Below are 23,056 nucleotides of genomic sequence, written 5' to 3' on the forward strand. Positions count from 1 at the left end.
GGCCAGTAGTGTTGGAAGGTAATATTAGTCCCAGCCCCCGTGCGGCTCCTTTGGGTGCCGTGAGTCTAATATACTGTACGGACCGACTGCTTCGTTGCTTCACACGCTCAGGAGTGACTCATCTTCACAAATGGGCCAAGGATGTGAAAAGGGTCAGGTTTGTTTGTGGACCTGCGCTAATTACAGTATTTAGATGGTGTAGCGTGAGCTGTTGACGCCAGACGAGCACAGCTGCTGTTCCATCAGTTCCGATGAACTTCGCCGCGCTGCCGCTTTCAAAGCTTGTTGACATTAAAAACACACAAAAAAAATGGGTTTTACTCTCCTAAAAAAGGCTCCACCGTCGCCTCTAAGTGTTTCTCTCTCTTTAGCCTCGTCAACAATGGGTTCTGAAATGGAAAAAGGATCATTTCTGAATTTCACCTGTTGTTACACTGCGATCATTACGTTCCTTCCATCATATAACATAATATAAAGATCTGCACTGCATTAATATTACGGCGTCACCAGAGAGAAGTTGCAGTAAAACACAGCTGGAATCTGCATACTCACACATCCAGCAGATCCAAAGTTCAGACATTGAGGTTTTATAGTAAACTTTTCCTTTGTTGGTTTGGGAGCAATTGAATAAATTAAAACCTGAATGAAACACATCCATTAATTGTCCCTAAAGTGAACCAACGCCTTGGTTTCATCCGTGTGACACAAGGTTAACAGTTCAAACACAAAGGTTACGTCCGCTTTGCGCTAAAAAACGCCGACATCCGCAGAAACGGCCTCTGAGACGACGTCTCCTCGTCCGAGCAGCTCGAGCGTCGGGGCTCTGAGCATTTCACTGTCTTGCGCTCCCCTCAGGCAAACTCCATTTACTCATTTATTACGACGCGCAACATCATGGACAAGTTGCCCCCCTCACACACACACACACACACTACCCCATTTCTCCTCAAAATGCCTCATCAAGGTCTGAGTCAATGTGAGCCTGTGAGAAATTAAATTCCCCTAATTAGGCCAGCAGATTTGCCTGCTTTATCCCTCTGCCTCCCAAACCTCCCCTCGTAGAGACAAATCTCTAATTAATCGCCGCATGCTGCTGTTGACTATACTTCAGAGGCTGAGCCGCGATGGTTAGTGAAGGGATTCTCATGCTTCTTTACTATGGAAATAGGATTCTGAGAAAAAAAAAACTTTCATAATCAGACCTCTCCTATATATGTGCAATCTCCTGGGAGTTATTCTGTGTTTACATCAAAGTGGAGCTGCTCATGGCTGTAATTGAGGATTATGCAGCGCGGTGAATTCTAAGCCGAGCGTGCGTTAAATGGAGCGGCGCTGCAATGGTGCGTCGCACCGCGTTCCGAGGGTCCTCCACGCATCGCACAGAGTGAGACCACATCAGCAAAACGAGCGGGTGAGACCTGAGGATCAGCTGGACATATTATGACTGAGCTCAGTGAAGAGAGCGGTCAGTCATTAACCAACGCTGTCACTACTGGCTCCGATGACAAGTTTGCATAGAATCACAAACATAAGAAATGACTGCAGGAATCACTTCAGAAGCTGAGGCCTCACTTTGGTGACATGGTGAATTAATTTTCACGCACACATCTGGCCAGTGGTCCAGTCCTGCCACAGTCTTTGATTCATAGCAATACTCCAAATGCTGTATTATGAACCCATCTTGAGTTTAAACATGACCTAAGATGTATTCAGACTTAATAATCAGAACCTTTGCCTCTTTTTAAAGTACAGTACAGTACAACACACAGGTTCATTCAGGAAGACACACACACTCAGTGTGATGGGTTCCACCGGCTCCTGGCTTCACATATTCATCCTCTCTCTCCTTCTCCCTTCTGTAGATGAACATGGCCTCCGTGTGCCCCGTGTGGCATCTGTTGCTGACAACGGCGAGAGAAACTCGCCTCCTACTGCTGCACAGATTAGGTGTAGTCGCCAGCTGGACCACATCAGTAGCGCGTGAGTATCCGTGTACCAAGCGCACACTGTGTAAAATATGTGAGAGTGGAACTTGACACAAACGCACCATTGCTCCACAACAAATGCTTTCTGGCTGAAGTGCTAACTTGGTATTTGTCAAAGGCTAATGCAGTTCCTGACAGAATAACACACACACACACACACACACACACACACACACACACACACACACACACACACACACACACACACACACACACACACACACACACACAAACACACACACACACACACACACACACACACACACACACACACACTGCTAACTTTACAGACCAATACATTCACACTGCACCTAATGTTTTGGACCATCTTTGGTCCAACACCTGTAATCATCATGCACCTCTCCTACTTGGAAACGGCTCTTGCCTCTGTAACTATGGTGACTGGAGCAACTGATGACCTGTTCTTCCAGAGTCCCCGATCATGCCCCTTTGCTCCACACACACAAACACTCCCTCCCGGTTTCTGGAAGCAGGCGTGGACTCATCTCTTTGGAGAGAGGGACTTTACAGGATGATTTCTGAACATTTTTTCCACAGCCGGCTGAGCTGCTCGGGGGGAAACGACTAAGAAGGAGGACTGGTGGAGGTGGCAACGTGAGCAGGTAGACGGGATTAAAAAGACGGGGTTGAGAAGGTGGATGAGCCCTTCAAAGCTGCTGAAGCAGACTCTGCTCTCCGTCCGTCAGGCAGCCGTCCTCCCCTCTGTGATCTACCTCCTCCTGACCTCACCTGCTTCACACCATCACTCTGTAACGGGCGACTCAACCTCTGCCCGGAGGCTGGTCTCCCTCCTTGGATCCTCACCTTCCCGTAAGGCTGGGCTTTCAGGTCTGTTGTTTAGGAGGAACAGGATCTCTCTGCTGGATGCTCTATGAAAACCATGTGTGCCTAAAGAGCTCACGTCTGCTCTCACGTGGAGTTCCTGAACTCATCCCTGTGTTTCCTGCAGAGACTGGTCCAGAGTGATCTATGCAGCTCCCGTGTCAATACAAACATACAGCACAATGCAATGTACGGGTGCTTGTCTTAGTGATTTAAAAACAGAAGACTGCTCATTTTATCCTAATATCTTTAAAGCAAGGATTTAATGAATATCGGCGTTACCATGGTAACGTGCGGAGGAACGAGGTGGGGGGGGGGGTGTTGGGGGCGTCATGGGGTTTGAGGCGTGCATTGAGTTAAAAGCTCCCTAAATACACTGACGACACGTTCAACAGCCTACGGAGACACGACAGGGAGGAACACACACACACACACACACACACACACACACACACACACACACACACACACACACACACACACACACACACACACACACACACGCACCCAGGCTGACTGATAGGAACATGTAATTTAACAGGATGTAATTATTTTGTTGTTGTTACACTATTTAAAGCCTCGTGTCACGTCAAACATGTCACACAGCTGCTAAATAAAACAAAACACTTAACCTGTAGCTTAATGGGAAAATTGCTTCATACAGGAAATACACGAATAGCTCACAACAACTCCATCTCACATGAATGAAGTGCTGCGCGTTGCATCGGAGTCTCAAGCCTTTGATGCCGCTGCTTGTCAGAGCAGCGCCCCTCGTTTATTCCCGCTGTCGCCCGGGGAAGCTGCAGGAACACTGTGCTTTATGAGCAGCTGGACGGACAATTGGGCCTAATCGGCCTGATTTCAGCCCACAAATGCACACCCACAGATCTTCTACCGCTGGTCGCCATCGCTCACATCTCTGAGACAGGACGACGGGATGAAAACCAGCAGGAATCGATGCTCAGGTTCACATCGCAGGGTCGTTATAGGCAAAACTGCGAAGCAGTTCCATTCAGACAGGTTCAATATCCAGCTAAGTTCCAATTTCTTGTTTTAAGCTTCAAACACGGTGTAACATGAAACAATTAAATGCAGGCAGGGAAGCGAAGAATGACTGGGAGGTAAACGGTGAGTCTGTGTCTGTGTTCTTCCTCAACTGCCCACAGTCTTTAGACTTGAAATCCCGCCTGTTTTCCACCTAATTGGCTGCATCGACTGAATTTCGCGCGTCATGTGTTGAACGTGTTTAATAGGTGGTCAAATAGCCTCCATGGTCCTTCTCTGCTCTAATCCCTGCGTTGGAGGTGTCCCGTTCCAGTTGTGACCCACGTCAGACCAAGAGGAGACCCCCTCGGCCCCGGGGCCGCGTGTAATCGCTGTGAGCAGAGGACAGGAAGCTGCCAAGCAAACCTGGCAACCCGGCAAATCTCTCTTCCGCGTTCACCCGCCTGACTTTTTCCACTGTTTCCGTCCATTCAGCCAGCTTCAATATATTCCCATAAATAATGGATGATAACAACACAAGCTCCCCGGGCTTTACATGATGCCGCTGCTGCAGACACAACAAGCGGATTTCCACACAGCAGCGGTGCTGCTGGGACTCGATGAGGTTTCATGAGGAAAGTCTCACTGCGTAATGTGAGAGAGGATGCACAGGAAGTCAGCACAAATCTGATCGGAGCTACTTTACTGAGATTTGGGATATGATGTCATGTCTCTATGAAAAAGTCTGCACTGAAATAACTATTTTTTTTAAAGTGTGGATATTAAGTTGTGAAGATGAGGCAACGTGGCCGACCTGACGCAGCGGGACGTCGCCTTCCTCAGAAATAGCACCAGTTCCCGCCGTTAACGAGAAATAAAGGTAATTAGCACAAAGAAGGAGACTGTAACAGCGTTCGACTAAATCCAGCGACAGAAAAGCAACACGCGGTCGCACCTCGTTCCAACAGCGCGGCGCATGCGAGGGAAGCCTCGTGCGGGGAAGCAGGGAGTCTGCAGCGCGGAGGGTGTGAGATTTAGCAGCTTAGCATGTCGTCTCCTGTGGCGCTAAATCACCAGGATTCCACCCGTGACTCAGCGCTCGAGAAGCCTGTGCTTCAGCGTCGCTCCAAACCCCAAATCCGTGGGTTCCTTGCACCAGAAGAAGCTGTCTGTGCGTGAAGATGCTCCCAGACAAGTTATGAAGGTCAACTGCAACATTGGGATCCCAGAGATGAGACAGTTTGTCGGCTCGGAAATAGTGAAAATATCAAAACCTGGGTTCTAAAGTCGCAACAAAGACAAAGACTGTAAAACAGCTATATTCTACCATTCATTTGCTGTATAGGTGTGAATAATCCATAACTTTCCTGAGTCATTACAACACTACGCTGCTTGTGTCTGCGTTCCGTCTGGCAACATCTGGAGACAAAAGGGAATCCCAGGTTAGCGTGTGTGTAGTTTGTGTGGGCGTGTAAATCCCAGCGTCGCTGAGCAGTGTAAAGAGAAACTGCTGAGACAAGCGCTTTGCTCATGACCTGAACCTACAGTGCAGCGTGTGCTCTGATGCTGGGTGGCTGCTTCACTGTTGTTTGAATGAAGAGACTCCGCCACAATCTCAATCAGCCAAACCACAGTGAGATAACAATATGTATCATATAGGGAATTGCATTTATATATATTTCCATTTCCTGATTTTTGATATTTTGGAGGTGGAATTATTCAGAAGTTGAAGCTTGAAGGCCTTGTCGTGCATAAGTCGGAGAAGAGACTTTGCCAAGTCGCACCAACCATTTTTCACCACTGACACCAGCTGTTTTCACCTCTGATTTGTATTCAGTGAAGTCATGGACGCAACATCACACATTCATGAGAAGCACCTATTTGATAGTCTGGTGTATTTTTGCTTAAGACGCCATCACAAGATGGACTTGACCTTCTCTCGTCTTTGATGTTGTCACATAAAGGAGGCGTTGTCTTTGTGGTGACTAATGGGACCGTCGCTGGACGTGTGACTTGAAATCCCATCTCCTCAGCATCTGAAGCTTCCCTTCGTCCAGTCTTTTGCTCCATCTCGTGACCTCGGTGTTGCTGTGCCCCCGTCCTTCCACCCACTCTTCTCCGCTCTTTGGTTTTTCTCTTTGTTACTACTGTGTCTCATTTTGCCTCACATTCATTTTCTGCTGTGGTGTGACTCATTTTCTGGTGCTTTGTCTTCATAAGGGTCTGTCCCAGCAGGCAGGTTCACTCACATGAATTCAGATATTGTAATTGGTGACAATTTAAACATTAATACAATAATAACTAATTAATAAAAAGTGAATAATCAGCCAAGATAAATCACTGGAATTGAACCTGCCCTGAACTAGGATAACGTTGGAAAATAAATACTCATAGTAACTCAATTCAACTGAGTTTAGGTAAATTAGGCTGCAGGCAACACAGAATGAACCTCCAATGGCAGCTACAGTAGACTGGTTTCAGTTGATATAAAATGATGTTACTGTACAAAAATCATCTCCTAGTGACAACCTCTGTACACGCTGGTTCCTTTATATTAAATATAGATATTAAAAAAACACAGAAATGGTGAAAAATCGAAACAGGAATGGGAAACATTTAAAAAAAGGCATAGAAGTAAACAAACTTAAAATTATCCACCACAATAAAAAACAAGTCTGTATCTAAAGATGAAATGCTCTCAAAATACAAATAAAATGATCAGATACAGTAACAGGTAACTTCATGTTAACAGGTTGCAATGACTTTTCTATAACCTTTGTATTTTGGCAGAATTGTTGTCTAAGCAACGTCTGGGTAACAGTAGACTACAGTAAACACTCATTGTTAACCACTGGTATCAGGCCAAGAGTTGGAACGAAACCTGATGTCTAGCTGACGTAGGTTCAGGGTCTTTAAACTTGTGCCTCAGCCTCAGAGGAGCAGAGCCCCACAGATCGGTGGGCGTCTTGTCGTCTGGGACGATGAGGTTCTCAGGCTGCTCCTGTTTTTTGTTTTTTCAGTTTACTGGTTAAAGTTACCAGGGACATTTGCTCAAACTCGCCATGAGCTGCGAGGAGACGGCTACTGAGGCAGTCAAACACAGCCATTACAGGGAAACTACAATAACAATAACCTTAATTTAATGAAGAAAACCACTTACATACAGTAAACACACAACAGAATGGATACAAATAGTAACCAGGGACTAATGCAAACTAAAACACCAATACAAAAAGTGCTTCCAGCTGGTGGACAGAATGTCAAAGAGACATAGAAAAATTTAAAATAGAATAGAAGATCGAAGAAAACACTGATGTAGAGAAATCCTGGGGTGGTCTCCTGAATTTGTGTTTCGATCAAAATCCTGTGAATCCATGATTCCATTAAGTGCACTCTGTGCAAGTGAGGGTGTTAATGCGAGAGAAAATCTCTTAAATTCAATATGATTCAAGTTCATGACTCCGTTCAAGGCCGCAACCATGTTAGTGGGAACTAACCTGAAGACGGCAACAGAGGTTATTAATAAATCAGCAGATTTTGGAAGGTCATTTTATAGCTACACACATTTTTCTGAACTGTATGGATTTAGACTGGTTGGTTAGTTTTTACATCTGAAGCAAACAGGCAGAGTTATGGAACGCCATAAGCAATCCCACATAGTGGTGGTGGACAAACAAGAGGCTGTAGTGACAGATGAAGCAATCCCAGGTGAGAGCAACGTCAGGAAGAAGCAGCACGAGAAGTTGAGAAGAACCAAGGGCTGAAAGAAGAGACAGAGAAGATGTGGAGGGTTCCAGCAGATCCCAGGATCAACGTCTGAGATCTCTGTCCAGAAGAGTGGATTCCTAGAACCAGCTAAGATACTGAGCAGGACCCTGAAGCTAGAGTTAAACTGCTCTAAGGAAGGTGTGTGTGGTGAATGGGTGTGGTTAATGGATGTGGTTGTGTGGTTAATGGGTGTGGTGTGTGGTTTATGGGTGTGGTTGTGTGGTTAATGGGTGTGGTTGTGTGGTGAATGGGTGTGGTTGTGTGGTGAATGGGTGTGGTTGTGTGGTTAATGGGTGTGGGTGTGTGGTTAATGGGTGTGGTTGTGTGGTTAAGGGTGTGTGGTTGTGTGGTGAATGGGTGTGGTTGTGTGGTTGTGTGGTGAATGGGTGTGGTGGTTGTGTGGTGCCTGGCCTGTGGCTGTGTGGGTGCACTTGGTGTGGTTGTGTGGTGGATGGGTGTGGTTGTGTGGTCATGGGTTGTTGGTGTGTGGTTCCTGGGTGGGGTTTGTGATGGTTCATGGGTGTGTGGTTGTGTGGTGCCTGGTGTGGGTCAGTGGGTGTGGTTTGTGTGGTGCACTGGGTGATGGTTTGTGTGGTTCCCGAGTGTGGTTCTGTGTGGGTCCTTGGTGTGGTTGTGTGGTGAATGGGTGTGGTTGTGTGGTTAACGGTGTGGTTGTGTGGTGAATGCGAGTGATGACATTAAGATGTTGGCGTGAGCAGCATGACATCCTCCCGTGTTCAGTAGGTGGAGTACAGTAGGTACCTACTGAGCCACACTGATGGGCTGAAGCTGCTGATCATGGCCACACAACGGCCTGTGTTCGCTCTGTGTCTGACTTTCTGCAGGTTTTCTTTTTCCCTCATCTTTTCGTATGTTTTAGTTTTCGCCATGCCTGTTGTTTGGCTTTGTTTATCTCATGTTGTCAAGCATTAACTCCCTCCTGTTGTTATAGTACAACATTAAAAATCTTTCATTGCCTTGTCATCCAGCGTTTAACGAGGCCTCTTTTCTCCCCCATCGTCTCAAACCGCCGCTCTCTTTAGCTCCTCTTTGCCCTTTTGCTGTTTTCTGCAGAGACGCTGTGGCAGAAAGTGCGCGTAGGCTCTCAGTTGTAATGGCATGGGTCGGTATGCAGGCTCAGCTTTCACTTTTCTGCCCTACAGCTGAAATGTCATGATGTGGCCAGACAGCACGAGGATCCAAGGAAGGAGCGGCCCACAAAGCAGCATTGCACCTATTATGGTCTGTCCCTGTGCAGCAGACCATCACAAACAGCCTGCTTTCACTTCAGACAAAGGTTATGACCAGTTTCTGAACCACGCTAAGTCTGAAGCAATCATTTCTGTATATTAATGCAGCATTGCATTACATTACTGTAAAATGTACATATCTTTCAGGCTTGTGGTTGTGGTTGTCATTCTATCAGTCCTCTGTACGCTCTGTCAAACAGTCTCCACGTGAAGAGAAGGAGCTGAAATTCCGTCAATATAGCATTAAGTTAATCACACAGAGTACAGTATAATACGAGTCGCCTCCGCTCCTTTAGGCAGCCTTGTGAGACGCTCGGATCGGCTCCCGGGGCCGATCAAAACGCGGCCGCGGGCTATTGTGAGAGCCTGTGATAACGGTGCGAGGCGGGCAGAGCACACTCCAGCATCTGATTGCATTGTGAGGGGGAGGCACCCTGCAGGTGAAGCAATGTCAAGAGGGAAGACGAAGAACACAGAGAAGGGAAATGTTGTCTTCCTCGTAGTTGAGACGCGAAGATCTGAAGGAGTGAAGCTCTTGCGGTGGAGCTGCAACGTTTGACTGGCATTCACATTCAAGTGATGTATTCACTTGCCTTTCTGTTGTTATCTTCATCAGCATATCGGGAATCTGATTAAAGTGATGTTAACGGTGCTGAATGTTGAGGAAGTGTAAACAGCTCAGGGATAAAAATCGCCGTTTACTTCCTCTGTTCCCAAACCCAATTTTCATGCATATTCATTAGCATAATCCATCACAGCTTAACTTCAGCTCTCCCTCAGATAAGACGCGGGAAACGATCGTCTGCTCTGAGCTCCAGGCCAATTCCCCCCTCCACAGCCCCTGCAGCCAGACACGGACCCGCGTGAAAGCAGGGAAACACCCCCGAAACCGTCGATTCGCCTTCAGATCGGCCGTCAGACCTCAGCGAACGTGATGGAGGCCCCACTATCGTCCTCAGCATCGCCAGGCAGCGTGTGCTAATCCTGGTTCCCTTTAAAGGCGGGTCTATAGGTTCCCTGAGACTTATCGTCGTGATAAGCAGGCGTGTCGTACCCACTGCTTATGCGCTGACCTTGCATAAACCAGGGTCACCCTCTCTCACGCAAGAGCGTAATAATTACACGCAGCCTCGTAAAATGGAAGCGCTCATCATCAGTGGACGAGGAGGACGGGACACAGTGAAACGAGGCGCGTTTATTCATGGCTGGATGTCACTGGAGGACAGAAAAGTCAAAGCCCTCCGGTCCTTTTCTAAAGCTCAGACACAGAGATCAAAGCTCAGAAGATCCAGTGACTTCCTCCAAAAGCTGCTCACCTTTGTTTCCATCAACTACACTGAATGAATGTGCGTGTGTTTGTGCGTGTGTAATGTCCCCAGACTGTAAACGGGTTCGTGTGGTTAATGGGCGACGAGCGCGTCCTCGTCGTTTCCTCGGTCCACGAAGGCGACGCGACCTCTGAAACGGCTGGTGGTTCCGGTGAGGGCGCAGACACAGCTTAGCGAGGCGGCGGCGGTTAAGTGAGCGCTCAACAAGCCCAGCAGATGCCTGGACACAAGCCACAGCATCAGCCTGCTGTGTTCCAGTATGGTGTGGTTTCACGTGCAGGAAACAACGCAAGTAGTGATGCGTTCATCTGCTTCAACACAGACAGAAAACTATAATGGGATTTTTGTCTAGTCTGGTTATGTCCTTATGCGGACACGAAGGGTTAAAGGATGGAAATGGGCCACTGTCTAATCTAATCTTCTACTGTACATTCAAGGTAAAATGACAAGCCAGTCATGTACTCGTCTTTGTAGACTGGCCTCTGTTGTTGCTGATAAAAAGCCTTTTAAATAACGACTGACATGCTGATATATTTATAGCCTCCAGCCACAGAAGAAGATTTCGACTTTTAGCAAAACAATCCACAGTCATAATAGCGAAGTGGTTAACTATGCAGAAAAAAAAACAGTTCCCCGTTCATCCTTCACTGATCTGGAACAACAACAACAAAAATCAAAGGCGTCCTTCATGGAACAGAAGCCGACGATGGTCACGGAGTTCCAGGCTTGAAGGTACTTGAAAGTTTGCCTGTAAACAAACACAAGGTCATTTTAAATTTGGCAAAGCGTTTACGTCCTCGCGTCCCAACTAGACTCGGAGCTGTCGATCTGAGCTCCAGCACCAACACGGTTCTAATAGACTGTGGGGCCGATCACCGGACCGGCAAACGCACAATGAAGGCAAATATGCAGAAGCAAGCGACAAACGTTCGTTGCGTCCATCAAAAGGCTACTTGTTTATTGGTACAATGAAGATACAATGCGATGCCGTTTGCTGGTGGTAGAAAATAACATGATGCTGTAGACAGATTGACGCACATGATGCAGAGCCACAGCACCAAACTAGAACCTGTTCCAATCCACTTACAGAGCATGTGGTGATTAATGGAACATCTGAACAGGTAATAAAACAGATTAGTACGATAAAGAGATTAAATTCATGCTTGTCACTGACATCATGCCTTGTTGCTCCATCAATCTCTCGCTGAAAGCTTTCATCATTTGACAACATCCCCGTGAGCTGATCCCGACACCGGCAGTATCTGGACACTCGTCCGGGTCAGAACGTGGACCTAATTATTACCCACAAGCCCCGTTGGCTCACCTCCGCTCACCGACCCTTTGATTCCTCGCTCACACAAACACAGCCGTGACTGCTCTGGGGTGGGCCATGCATATGCATGAGCTTCTGTTTTGCACACACTTGATGCTCAGCAGCCCCTTCTCCCTGCACTCGGCGCTAACAAGCAGCTTTTCTTCAAGTGTTTAGTCATCGTTAAAACATTCGTTTACGACGTAGCACTGCATTCACTTCTGTGAAGACACATTAGCCAGACAATCATTAAACATGGGATTTACACATAGCAGTCGGTCTAAACCCACCAAAACACAGGATCAATAGTAAAGGAGGAGCCACAGCAGCTGTTTGAAGCTTCATACACATTGATGTTCTCTTGACTATTTTGCTGGAACATTTCTAATATTGTTTTGCTTGCAATAAGTAACTCCAATGTTTGCTGTATTTCTATGAGCACATTAAGGTGAACACACAATCTCTAATTTCCTTGTCAGGCAATGAAATAAATGAATGTTTGGTTTCATTGGTGGGGTCCATCATGATACCACATGATGAATAGAACACACTAAGACTGAAGGAATGTTTGCAACGGTGGCTCACGACAAGAGTCTAAAAATGTAATGGCAGCATAATCCTGGCAAATAAGATGGAAAACAAACATTTTTAAATAGAACAACCCCCCCTTTGTTTACCCGTCCCTCTCCACCCAGAGCAGCAAAGCAGCTACTAAACCCCGTAGGCACTGTGACCATAATACAGCGATACTACAAAAAAACAAATAGACACACCCCTGTTATCCCACTGCATTTGACACAGGTGACCGCTTGTCCATGTGCAGCCTGTCCGTGAGGTAATACGTGCTGTGTGACTGGGTTCGTCAGCAGAGTCATTTTTCCTTGACTTGACCAGACAATGCACAGAAACATGTCCATACTCCTACAGAGAAGCCTGCTGAAGGTCCACTGGTCATCATTAATGTCCTCACGCGCGTGTGTTACTGTCCGGGCTGGACATGGGATTGTTCTCCTCAGACTCCTCGGAGTCCGGGGTTAAAGGTCACCACTCTGCGGTTCCGGTCTGGCTTCCTGGTTGCGGCTTCTGCCCAGTCTGGGGAAGCGGGTGGCAGTTTTGGACCTGGGTGTTTTGGCTCCACCATTGTTGGTCTGCGGAGAGTCTCTATAGAGAGAGAACAGCGGGAAAGACATTAAAATTATGCTACATCTGCATGATCGCCTTATTTCTGAGAACCTTTATGCACCACACTGTGAAGCACAGTTGTTTTAGTTCAATATTGTTTAAATATAAAAACTTCATTTCATCTGCCTGATCAGCAGAAGACACTACATGTGACACAGGGATGCAAAACAGAAGAATTTCTGATCTCACACCAACGATTTGACTTCCCATTACTTGGAGAAGAAGACTTTTAGGCACTTGGTGACATCACTGTCCTAGTTGCCCTGACAACCATCTTCACAACATATGAACCCCCGATCTCAGAGTCTTATCTGGTAACAATGAGGATGAATGAGGGGCACTTGTCAAAGAAAGGAAATGAAACGGAGAAAGAGCAGAGCCCTGGAGTTGAATTGGTTCCTGTTGTCTGAGGCGCTTTGTGGTTTACTTCTGAAGCATCCTCCCTAAGAACGAGACCCCTCACCTGCCGCTTGTGATGCAGCGGAGACTGTAATAAAAGGAGCTGGTTCAAGTGCTTCTTTGACAACGTGACTTGTAATAAATATTCAAAACAAGAGAAGAGGCTGAAGATATTTCCATGCTGATGTCCAACTGGCCTGTTTAACCACGTCCTAAATACTAGAGCTGTGGTTTCAGCTTATCAGGGACATGTGGGTCATTCTGTCACAGATGTCCGGTTCCCACTCGGACAACACCTTCCTAAAAATAAATGTTCTACTAGTGAGTTTGTTTGCAAGTTTGCTTTGTTGCAAAAAAAGTGACTAAAAGTGACCTTGACTGCGGCTGCAAAGCGTCTGCATCTCAAGCATTAAGATCAAGCGCCTCTAGGAGGAAGAGTGACCACAACAGGCTGAGCTTTGTTAAGATGCTAAATATACGTAGTAAAAGCTAGTCCACGGGCTCAAATGTACGTTCAGCGGCTCCTTTAAGTGCCACTCGTCCCCGTGTCTCTGAAGATTCCGTCAAGTGCACTCGCAATTTAAATGTGACCAAGGTTGGTCAAACACTGAGGCATTGGGGGGTTAGATCAGCAGAAATGAAAGTAGCGTGCAGAGCTAAAACTCATTTATTTATATCAACTTGTGTAATGAATCCACTTCTACTCATTTAAAGAGTCTCATAGAATTGTTTTTCTGTTTCCTATTTGGATACAATGTGAAGGATGACAACTTACTGTAACTCACACACACTAGTACACGGACACACGCGCCGCATCTGTCAGGTGAAACTAACACGCACACACACGAGCAGAAAAACAGTTTGAGGCCACTAGAATAAAAGGTTACATCCTCATTCTGAAGTCAAATTGACAGTGGCACAAAGGTCCGCGACGCTTGTTTTCCGAGGCAGCGGGTCAATAAGACGAGAGCCCAGACCGAGTGTGTGTACTCTGCGGTGTGAGTAATCCATAAAAGGCTCGAGGTGGAGCTGCATACTAAGTGGCAGCGAGTCCTGTGTGACTTGGGCGACTGTGTGTGTGTGTGTGTGTGTGTGTGTGTGTGTGTGTGTGTGTGTGTGTGTGTGTGTGTGTGTGTGTGTGTGTGTGTGTGTGTGTGTGTGTGTGCGCGCCTCACCCAGGACCGGGTCTGTGTGGGTCCACGCTCTACATTTCTGTTCCATCATTTTAAACTCTGACTCCAAGAACCCGTGTTGATCAAACAGAAACATCTGGCCTCTGTGCTTTTCTCAAACTTGTGCTAAGTTCAATCAAAGCAGCGGGAACGAGTCCAAGTAAGTTTTCTGCCAGCTCACATCAATCTGAGTGGATAATTATGACTAAATCCAACGAGAGGATTGGCAAGAAAAATAGCTATTTTTAAAGGACTCAACAAAAAAAAAGATATTTAAAGAGAAGTCACAACTGAAAATAGCATCATTCAGGATGCTGTCAGTTACAACGCAGGCCTTTAGGTGAATGCAGCATCATCAAGGAATCTTGAGAACCATCTGGCCTCTGGGAGTCTCAGCAGGAGATCTGAGGCGCTGAATCCAAATCCGTCTTGCCCTTGTTACTCACTGTATTTTTCACTCCTTCCTCTGTCTCCTCGTCAGACCGCCGCTCTTCCCCTCCATCCTCCGCTCGCCTCATCTTTCTCACTAAACCCCTCGCTGTCATTTTCCCTATCCACTGGCTTCTAATTTTCTCCGCGCACCAGAACATCTGTCATCCCATGTTGGAGTCTCGGTGCCCTCGTACAGAGTTCGCCTCTGTGTGAGTTACGGCATCTGGTAGCATTGTGAAGGTGCATGGTATAATTGGCTCTACACAGACAGTGATTCTATATTGTGCTAATGTTATGTATTAAATTTATGTTGTTGAGTAAACAGAGCTGACCTTCGCCATTATCCACGAAGGAAAAGCCAGTAGATGTGAATACTACAAAGTGGAAAAGGAAGCGTGTTTCACTAGCACACAGGTTGCTTGGGAGGTTAAACCAATAAAAGTCATGACCACAGTGTGAAGCCTCAGAGCATCCTGGACAGAGGAGAGAGAGAGAGAGCATGTCCTCACAGGCACGAGCCAAGAATATAATATCATGTCTTTGTTGACCCAACGTCAAGTGCAATTCAACTGATTGGTGGAGGTAAAGATTCCTGTCACCTCCTGGCGTTTGTGTTCAGGTCCTGTTACACATCCGTGTTCATGGGGTACAAATTAGCAATGAATGGTAATATGCAGACATTTACAGTCACAAAAAACGCACAGTAGCTGTGAAAGACTAAATACAGTAATAAAGACATATCAAGCTCCGAAAAACAATCTTCCAGTGCAGAAGAACTAAGGAAAGTGATGACTCGCAGTCACGAGCCAATTTTGCTGGTTTGACACTGTAATATTTCATGCCATTCAAAGAAGTGGAATAGAAAGGTTTCTATTTCAGCCCCGAGATATGAGAAAGAGAGATATGATTATGAAGCCTCTCAGGGCAGACAAAATAATGAGCAGCCTGTGCTTTGGAGGGTTAGATGGGCCTGGGAGTCTACTCTTATTCTACTGAGCTACTGCCTTGAGACTTGACAGTACGAATCTATCTGAGCTCATGTACGGTGTGGATAATTTTAATGATTGTCCATTTGGGAGGGACTTTAACAGAGAACTTTTTAAAATTCATTTTTTTATTTAATTCATTAAATTCTAGCACAGCTCCTGCCAGCTGAGATGTGGTGAATACGCCACTTAAAAGCAAAGCTGTACTCAGTGTCACTGATTGATTAATTTAGCTCTGGAACAAGGAAATAGGATGGCAACAAAGTACAATAAATGCATGTATTTAATGTATATAATCAATATTATCGGGGTGACACTGCAAACAAGAAGTCATTTTTAAATGCAACGTCTGACTGAACAGATTGTCCCTGAGGTCTTTCATGTCTGGAACTTCTCTCACCAGCAAAGTGTCCCATTCAAACAATGCATTATTTACCACTCCTGCATCTGTCTACTTACTGACAAAAAGGCAGCAGAGACAACAGGGTCTCTTTGGTCGGCCTGGCCGTGAACTCCGGCAGCATCTGGATGAGTTTGTTCATCACCATACGGAGGTATCCCTGCAGCTGCTTCCTCCTCTCCTCCACAAACTTGGCGTCCTGCAGACACAAAGCATGAGAATGAGCCGAACGCAGTCACTGTTTTTATTGTTCTTATTAGCAGGGGCTCATACTGTATGACTGTATATGTGGGATGGACATGGACCTCCTCCGATCATGATCATCATTGCTATACGATCTGGGAGCGTTCACTGTTAAGTGCTTTTGGATGCTTTGTCTCTGCCTTTGGGCAAAAAGTTGCATATTGTGATTCTCGTTGCTGGTCTTGCCTCACATACAGTAGTCCATTGTAATGTGTCACTATGAGCTTTTCAAATGCCTTGAGGTTGAAGCTACAATTTCTCTACGAGTATACACACTTCCAAATTCCATATCAACTGTGACAAAACACATTTAACCAAAGTCATGTACTTTCACAGCTAAGCACACCTTCATATTGGTGTTTCCTGTCTGGTTACTGTGATTTTAACTTTCAGCTTCTTTTCTCTGAGCGGCTCTGGAGGCACTGAGCCACATTGGCCGAGGCTTGCACGGCTAATCGCTGTCCGGCAAGGCTCAGAACAAAGGCTTGGCACCGCTCTATGGTTGGATTGGAAGGTACAGCCATTGTAGGACGCCAACGTTTCCCTGTATTTGAAACCACTGCTTCTCTCCTGACTTACTATCCAAAAACCCAAGTGGATGTGTATTCTCACACTACACATGTACTACAAGCACTCTTTGTGCTATACGGTAAGTGGCTTTTTCAAATAACAGGTAATCAGCAGCGGTCCTAAAAGAAAAAATAGGGCGAAGCCTAAAACTGGCAGGAAGTAGGATCGGTGTGAATATTAGTAGGCCTGGTGGCTCAGTGGGTGGAGCATTGGGAAGCAGGAGGTGCAGGTTCAAAACCCTTCAGGGCTCCAGGCGTGTCCTTGAGTAAGACACTTTGCACTAGCTCCGCAGGTGCCTTGCATGGCAGCCCACTGCCCCTCCTGTTCTACTTAATTTAAGATACATTTCAAACTCATTAATCTGGTTAAAAATAAAAAAATGACAAAGCAGGCTAATAATTAAGATAATTAAGATTTACTGTAAAATGTGAACGCTCCAGACAAACTACCACTGTATTAAGATCATCTACTGATGGTCAATTAGTAACAGTATTAGCATTAGTTTTCCTTGGCTGCATCCTACAATCCTGTGAAGGCAGTGGGGGGTTGTACTGTATGCAGAGAGGAATCATACAAGAGGGGACTATTAAAGAGCTTTGATGTTGACCCAACTATTTGATAGGTCCAACATGTACATTTGGGAAGTGGACAACTAAACTCTGCATCACGCAGGGCAAAATAAACTGGGTTTAAGCGTGTAAATCTGATGTGTCACATTAGGCTGTGCATGCCAGCCAGGGTTTCATGCTACGTCAACACACCAGAGGACACCCTGACAGCCTTTGTTGATGTCACCCAGTAATAACCTTAATGGACATCACGACAGATTCATCCCTGTGTGACAGAAAGGCGGGCTGAGGCGGCGAGGTGCTCCGTCTGGTTTGTTTGCACAGAAGAAGAAGAAGCAGAGACCACTGTGGCGTGCTAATGCTGATGCAGGTACAAGGCACATTCTACCCACTTCCATCTGTCCGCTTACACGCGTCTGTCTGCTACTTCCCTCCCCTTCCTGTTCCTATTCATCTCCACATCACTGGGCTCATGTGACATGGAGTCTGACTCGGGCTATTATTATCATCATATAGGGAAGTACAGCTACCGGCACATACAAAACTTAAAGGGAAGCAAGACTTTGTCAGAACATCTAACAAGTCTATTTCTGTGTTCTCCGGGCGCTACATAGATCATACATACCTCCATACAAAGAAAGATATAGGGAACTATACTGCCATAAAAACACAGACATGTCTTCTCACTTTTAATGAGTCGTGTTTACTGTATGCCACTGCAAAGTGAAGAAAAGCTTCTAAAAACTGCAGCAGCTACAAACCAAACTGAAATTTGCAAAAAAATTAAAATGAAAAGAGTTTTCCTCACTTATTCTGTTAAAATTATACAAAGACACAGTTTTTGTTTTTACAGCATCTACACTGCGATGCTTTATGTATGGATGTCACACATGTACATGTCTTGGATTCCAGCTGACAGATAAGACAGCTTATAGTACATCCATCCTTATCACAAGCACGTTTTGTCACCTGGACAAATATGTGCCGTGATATGAGACAGTGAAATGATTATGTGCTATCAAAGAGAAAAAACGGCTGTACGTTATATATATAGTACGGTTCATGCACTAGAACATATTTATCCAGACACACACCATGCTAAATGGCGTTCCCCACAGAGAGCAGATAAGTACTGTAGGAAGGGGAGCCGTTAACAAAAGAAAAGTGAAACAAATTTTCAAGCGGCACTTTTGGAGGAGTAAATGTTGGCAACACAGTAAAAAGAAAGTACACGCCAACAACGGTTCAAAAGAATCAATACTTTTGACTAAGACTTCAATAGTGTATACAAATCAAACATGGCTGGATGTTTACAGGGAAACAGAGCCGCCGTGCCCTTTTCTCCCTTTATTTCGCTACAGTAGAGAAAGTCGAAAAGTAATGACAAGATGCTGTTCAGATACTTGTGAGAAGACTGAAGAAGAAGTTTTACTAAAACAGTAAAGAAAAAAAGTTACAAATCTCTGCAAAATGTTCAATGATTCACAAATCTTCACATTTCCAGTCATAATAAAGTTTTAATCCGTAGCATGTACCATTTTAGGACATTTTAATAACAAGCTGTAGAGTAAAGTTCCTGTAATGACAGCAGTACATGATGAATCATCGTTCTCATCTTGCCTGTACTCCCCTGTGTAAACTTCATTTTGTTTAACTAACCAATTGACAGAATACATTTAACTGCCTTGTGAATGTATATCACTGACTGCAGTGTGTTTTCACAGTAGTTAACTACAGTAGTTGTGGTGTTGTCTGTTGTACTAGGCCACAGTGAATATCAGCAGTGATGTAAATGTACCAATCTGCTTTTTAATAACCAGTGGGCTAAGAGCTAAAGCAAAACATTAACTGATCTGATACAGTATGTTTAAGGGTAATAACAGACTCAGTGAGTCATGTGACAGGCCTTTAATATCACTGAAAAACTTTGAAGTCACTCAGAACAAAGCTCATCTACACAGTTGGACAGTATATTACTGCTCACTGAAAATGGCCACTATAATAAAAGGAATTAGAATGAAATAAAGCCGCAATGCCTCCATTTGGGATAATAGAGAAGCATCACAAATAATGAAGCAATTTTTATCAAAGCCTAAAATAGTGAGATAAGAGGATAAATAGGAGGAGGAGAACAAAAAAAGGGGCTTTGGCCATAAACCTTAAAAATGTGAATGAGGTTCATGCAGCGAGAAAGCGAACAGATGGACACTGGAGGGATTTGACAAGCACAACTCAGGAACATTTAGCCTTTATGCCTGGCCAGACCTGAGACTACTCAGCTGGGTTAGAGCCGTGGGTCGGTAGTGTCTTCTGCATCATTAGGATGCAGTACGAACTCACCTGCCTAAAGCACTTGGAGACAGAGAAGGGGAGGCTCATTAGCACATCAACAAAACTACAGAGATACAGATGCACCAAAGAGTCGGAGTCTTAATAGTGGCGGCACTTCGCAGGGACACAGACGTCACTGACAGGGGTCAAAGCTTTCGCTCTGGGACGTGAAACCTTTTCCTGTGTGGAATGACTACATATTAGAAACCCCACAACATTACGTAGTACTCACTCAGTACATGTTAACTTACAGTACATAATCGACTCCCATGTAGTTTCTCAAACATTTGTTTCATGAAAATGAAGTACTGTAAGAACGGAATTAATCCAGAAAAAGAGCAAAGTCGTACAACTGCTGGTGAACATCTAATTGGATCAAAAGCTTTGAACTGCTGCTGCACTGACCTTGAGTTTATTGTAATTTAAATCATGTTCTGATTATAAGGTTGAAGCCAGCTCTAGCAATCAATCTTACTTTTAGCTCAAAGACAACACGTGTATTTCAGCCATATCCTACTGTATCCTTCCTGCATAATTCCTGAAAATAAATGAGTGCAATCTTTCTTGGCTGTCAGACGCATAATTTCCAAAGTCACGTACCTGATAATTGCACATGAGTTTACTTTAAAAAATAGTAGTCACAGTTTCTACATTTGGTCTTCGTATTGTTTATACATTTATATTTTCAGATTTCAAGGACAGCCTGAGGTAATTGAATATCTGGAGGCAGTGTGTCTTTCTGACCTTGGTAAAGTACAAAAACAATGTAAAACAATTAGAATATGAATTTTCTAACCACTATTCAATAAGAAAACAGATCCCTAAAAGCAAAGAAGGTGGAAAATTCAAATGAGCTAAAATGAGGCGTTGGCAGGATAAACAGAGTTAAACAGAGAAAGAATGTCACTGCAACAAGGGAAATGTAAGCAAGTGGATACTTAAGCTATCGAACCAAAAACCTAGTCAGTCTGGGCATAAATCATCTTCACGCACCAGCGTGTTCTCAATTTCAACCAAAGTAATTAAATTGCAAGGGATGTCTTTTGTTCTGCTTTACACTGACTGATGGGTTTGAATTAAAACGCCATGAAGGTACGAACAACATATAGAATGTCTCATGTAGTGCATCTGTGCATGAACATGATTGAACACCACTCCCGTCTTGTCAAATGTACTGCACTGTACAGTAACATGCCTGATGTCGAGCTGCAGTTAAGCCCTCGTCGTGATTCACCTTCCCTACAAGCTGCTATGTTGCAGCAGTGATGGGTCCTGACACCAAACAAGGCATGCGATTAGCTGAACAGCCTGATCACGGGGCACTGACATGCAAGCTGAGGCGTCAATCAAACGTTCCCATACTGTAGGTAATCTCACTAAACGTGTGTGTGTGTGTGTGTGTGTGTGTGTGTGTGTGTGTGCGTGTGCATTACATGTGATCCCCCATGTGTAAGACGCTCCTCCATAAGTTTCCATGCGACACAAACCCATAGCATAACTGATGCTCCTTGACAACTTCTACTGCGCCTCTCTCCGAGTTGTCAATCATCACCCAAAGTGTTCTCATTTCTGGCTGCAGATTAACAGGCATGAGAGCGCTGAGAGCACCCTTGGCGTGTAGTACAGTTAGAGTAAAGGGGGCGTGTGCGAGCATCCTTCCTGCTACAGGACATGATCTCCACTGACAGGTGGTGCGTTTCATCCGTACCTGTGCAGATATTTATAACACTGTGGGGAGTCTCTCTCTCTCACATCCCAGCTACTCAGTCATTCCTAACATCAACATTTTGCCATCATTAGCTGGCAAATGTGAGCGCGAGAGGCCCGGTGTGTATATGCACCCTATACTCTGTGTGTGTGTGTGTGTGTGTGTGTGTGCGCATCAGAATTAGGCTTTGATTTGCATCACTTTGTGACGGATGAAAGCGGAAAAGATGAAGAAATGGTAAACAAACATAGGGATGCAGTTCATGAAAACTACCCAAACACATGAATACAGAAGGAAACACAAAAACAGACAGATGGCCGGGGGAAAGTAGACACGTTGCAGCAGTGTCTTATCAACACGGTCCTTAACACTGAAAATAGAGAGTGAGCAGCAGAAGTCTAACAGTGAAGGTGACTTGTGACACACTGAGGGACCATGTTTTTAGGTGTGGGTACATGTTTTTGTTTTGTCTTTGACACCTTAAAAATTCAGACTAATTATGTTGATAGTTTCACACTGTTCCACTGCAAAGCACCAGCAAACATGAACACATACAATTATTTTACATGATTTAGTCCATACGGTATAAAGTATTATGTTTCCAACAAAGCTCTGTGCAATTAGGTGCAGATCACAAAGTAAGTTTAAAGCTTTTAGTGGTAGTCACACCACCACATCTGCATTTCCATATATGACAGGGATTCATTCTCTACAGTAGTTTATAATATCTAATTTAATTTTGTAAATATGAACTTTAATTATGTTGCTTACCAGATGCACTGGAAGTGCTTGAAAAAAAAATTTCTACATTAGCACCAACTAATTTCCATAAAATTACAACATTTGTAAGAAATTAAATGCAAATTACGGCAGTTGGACCACTTTGAAATCATTTGGACATTAATAATTTTATTTTACATATTTAGGATTAAAATACTGGTACTGTCTCTAACAAGAGAGTTACTTTACCTCATTTTATGCCTTTTTACTGTTTTACTGAAATGTCTTCCTTTCTGCTCTCAACAGCAGAACTACTCTACTCTTCGCCTTCTGCCAGTACAACAAAGTACTCGTACTAGAGAGATGGAAACGAGCACCAACTCAAAATAAGAGGGGAAAGCGTCAGGGCAAGCCTCCTTATTACACTACACAAACGCACACACTCACATTTATTGTTAGAGAATACTGTAGTGCTGTACACACAAATATCCTCCTGCACACACACATATTTTACCAGTCATCAAATCTCTAAATGAGTGAACAGGTGGAGGATTTTATAGTTTTAATTTCCGTCTGGCTCTACTGCACAGTTCTCAAAAACATTTGTTGCTGACGTACATCATTTTAAAAAACTTTAATTTGATTGTGATATACAGGATGGAGGGCACAAAGTCTCTCCTTAGATGAGCCTACATTTACAACTGCCCACCGTTTGCACCACCTGGTGATTTGAGTGGGGACAGGGGTCCATTATGGGAAAATGTAATGCTGACCATGATCAACAGGTGTCAGGACACACATATGCATACAGTACAGGATGGGGCTGTGCTCATGATGACGTCTGGCAGCCACAACCAGCAGGTCGTATTCATTT

The 23,056-nt window shown here is 44.8% G+C and overlaps 1 protein-coding gene and 1 long non-coding RNA gene across 3 annotated transcripts in view; one reads left to right on the top strand and one right to left on the bottom strand.

Moving 5' to 3' along the window:
- Positions 1-3,081, top strand: part of LOC129603399 (uncharacterized) — a 6,060-nt gene extending 2,979 nt beyond the window's left edge. Inside the window, exons 3-4 of the long non-coding RNA XR_008693214.1 lie at positions 1,863-1,980; positions 2,544-3,081. This is a non-coding gene — a long non-coding RNA (uncharacterized LOC129603399). The remainder of the gene's footprint in view (positions 1-1,862; positions 1,981-2,543) is intronic.
- Positions 3,082-11,086: 8,005 nt separating this feature from the next.
- snx29 (sorting nexin 29) overlaps positions 11,087-23,056 on the bottom strand; it is an 81,863-nt gene continuing 69,893 nt past the window's right edge. The window contains exons 21-22 of one of the 2 annotated variants that reach the window (XM_029134979.3): positions 16,101-16,240; positions 11,087-12,631 (exon numbers count right to left, since the gene is read on the bottom strand). In XM_029134979.3, the coding sequence (XP_028990812.1) occupies positions 12,505-12,631; positions 16,101-16,240 (267 nt within the window). In that variant the 3' untranslated portion in view covers positions 11,087-12,504. Of the gene's footprint in view, positions 12,632-14,212; positions 15,129-16,100; positions 16,241-23,056 lie in introns of those variants that run through there. The other variant, XM_055504255.1, reaches the window with a different exon arrangement.

This window comes from Betta splendens, chromosome 19 (genome assembly GCF_900634795.4).
Source record: "Betta splendens chromosome 19, fBetSpl5.4, whole genome shotgun sequence".
NCBI classification, from domain to species: domain Eukaryota; kingdom Metazoa; phylum Chordata; class Actinopteri; order Anabantiformes; family Osphronemidae; genus Betta; species Betta splendens.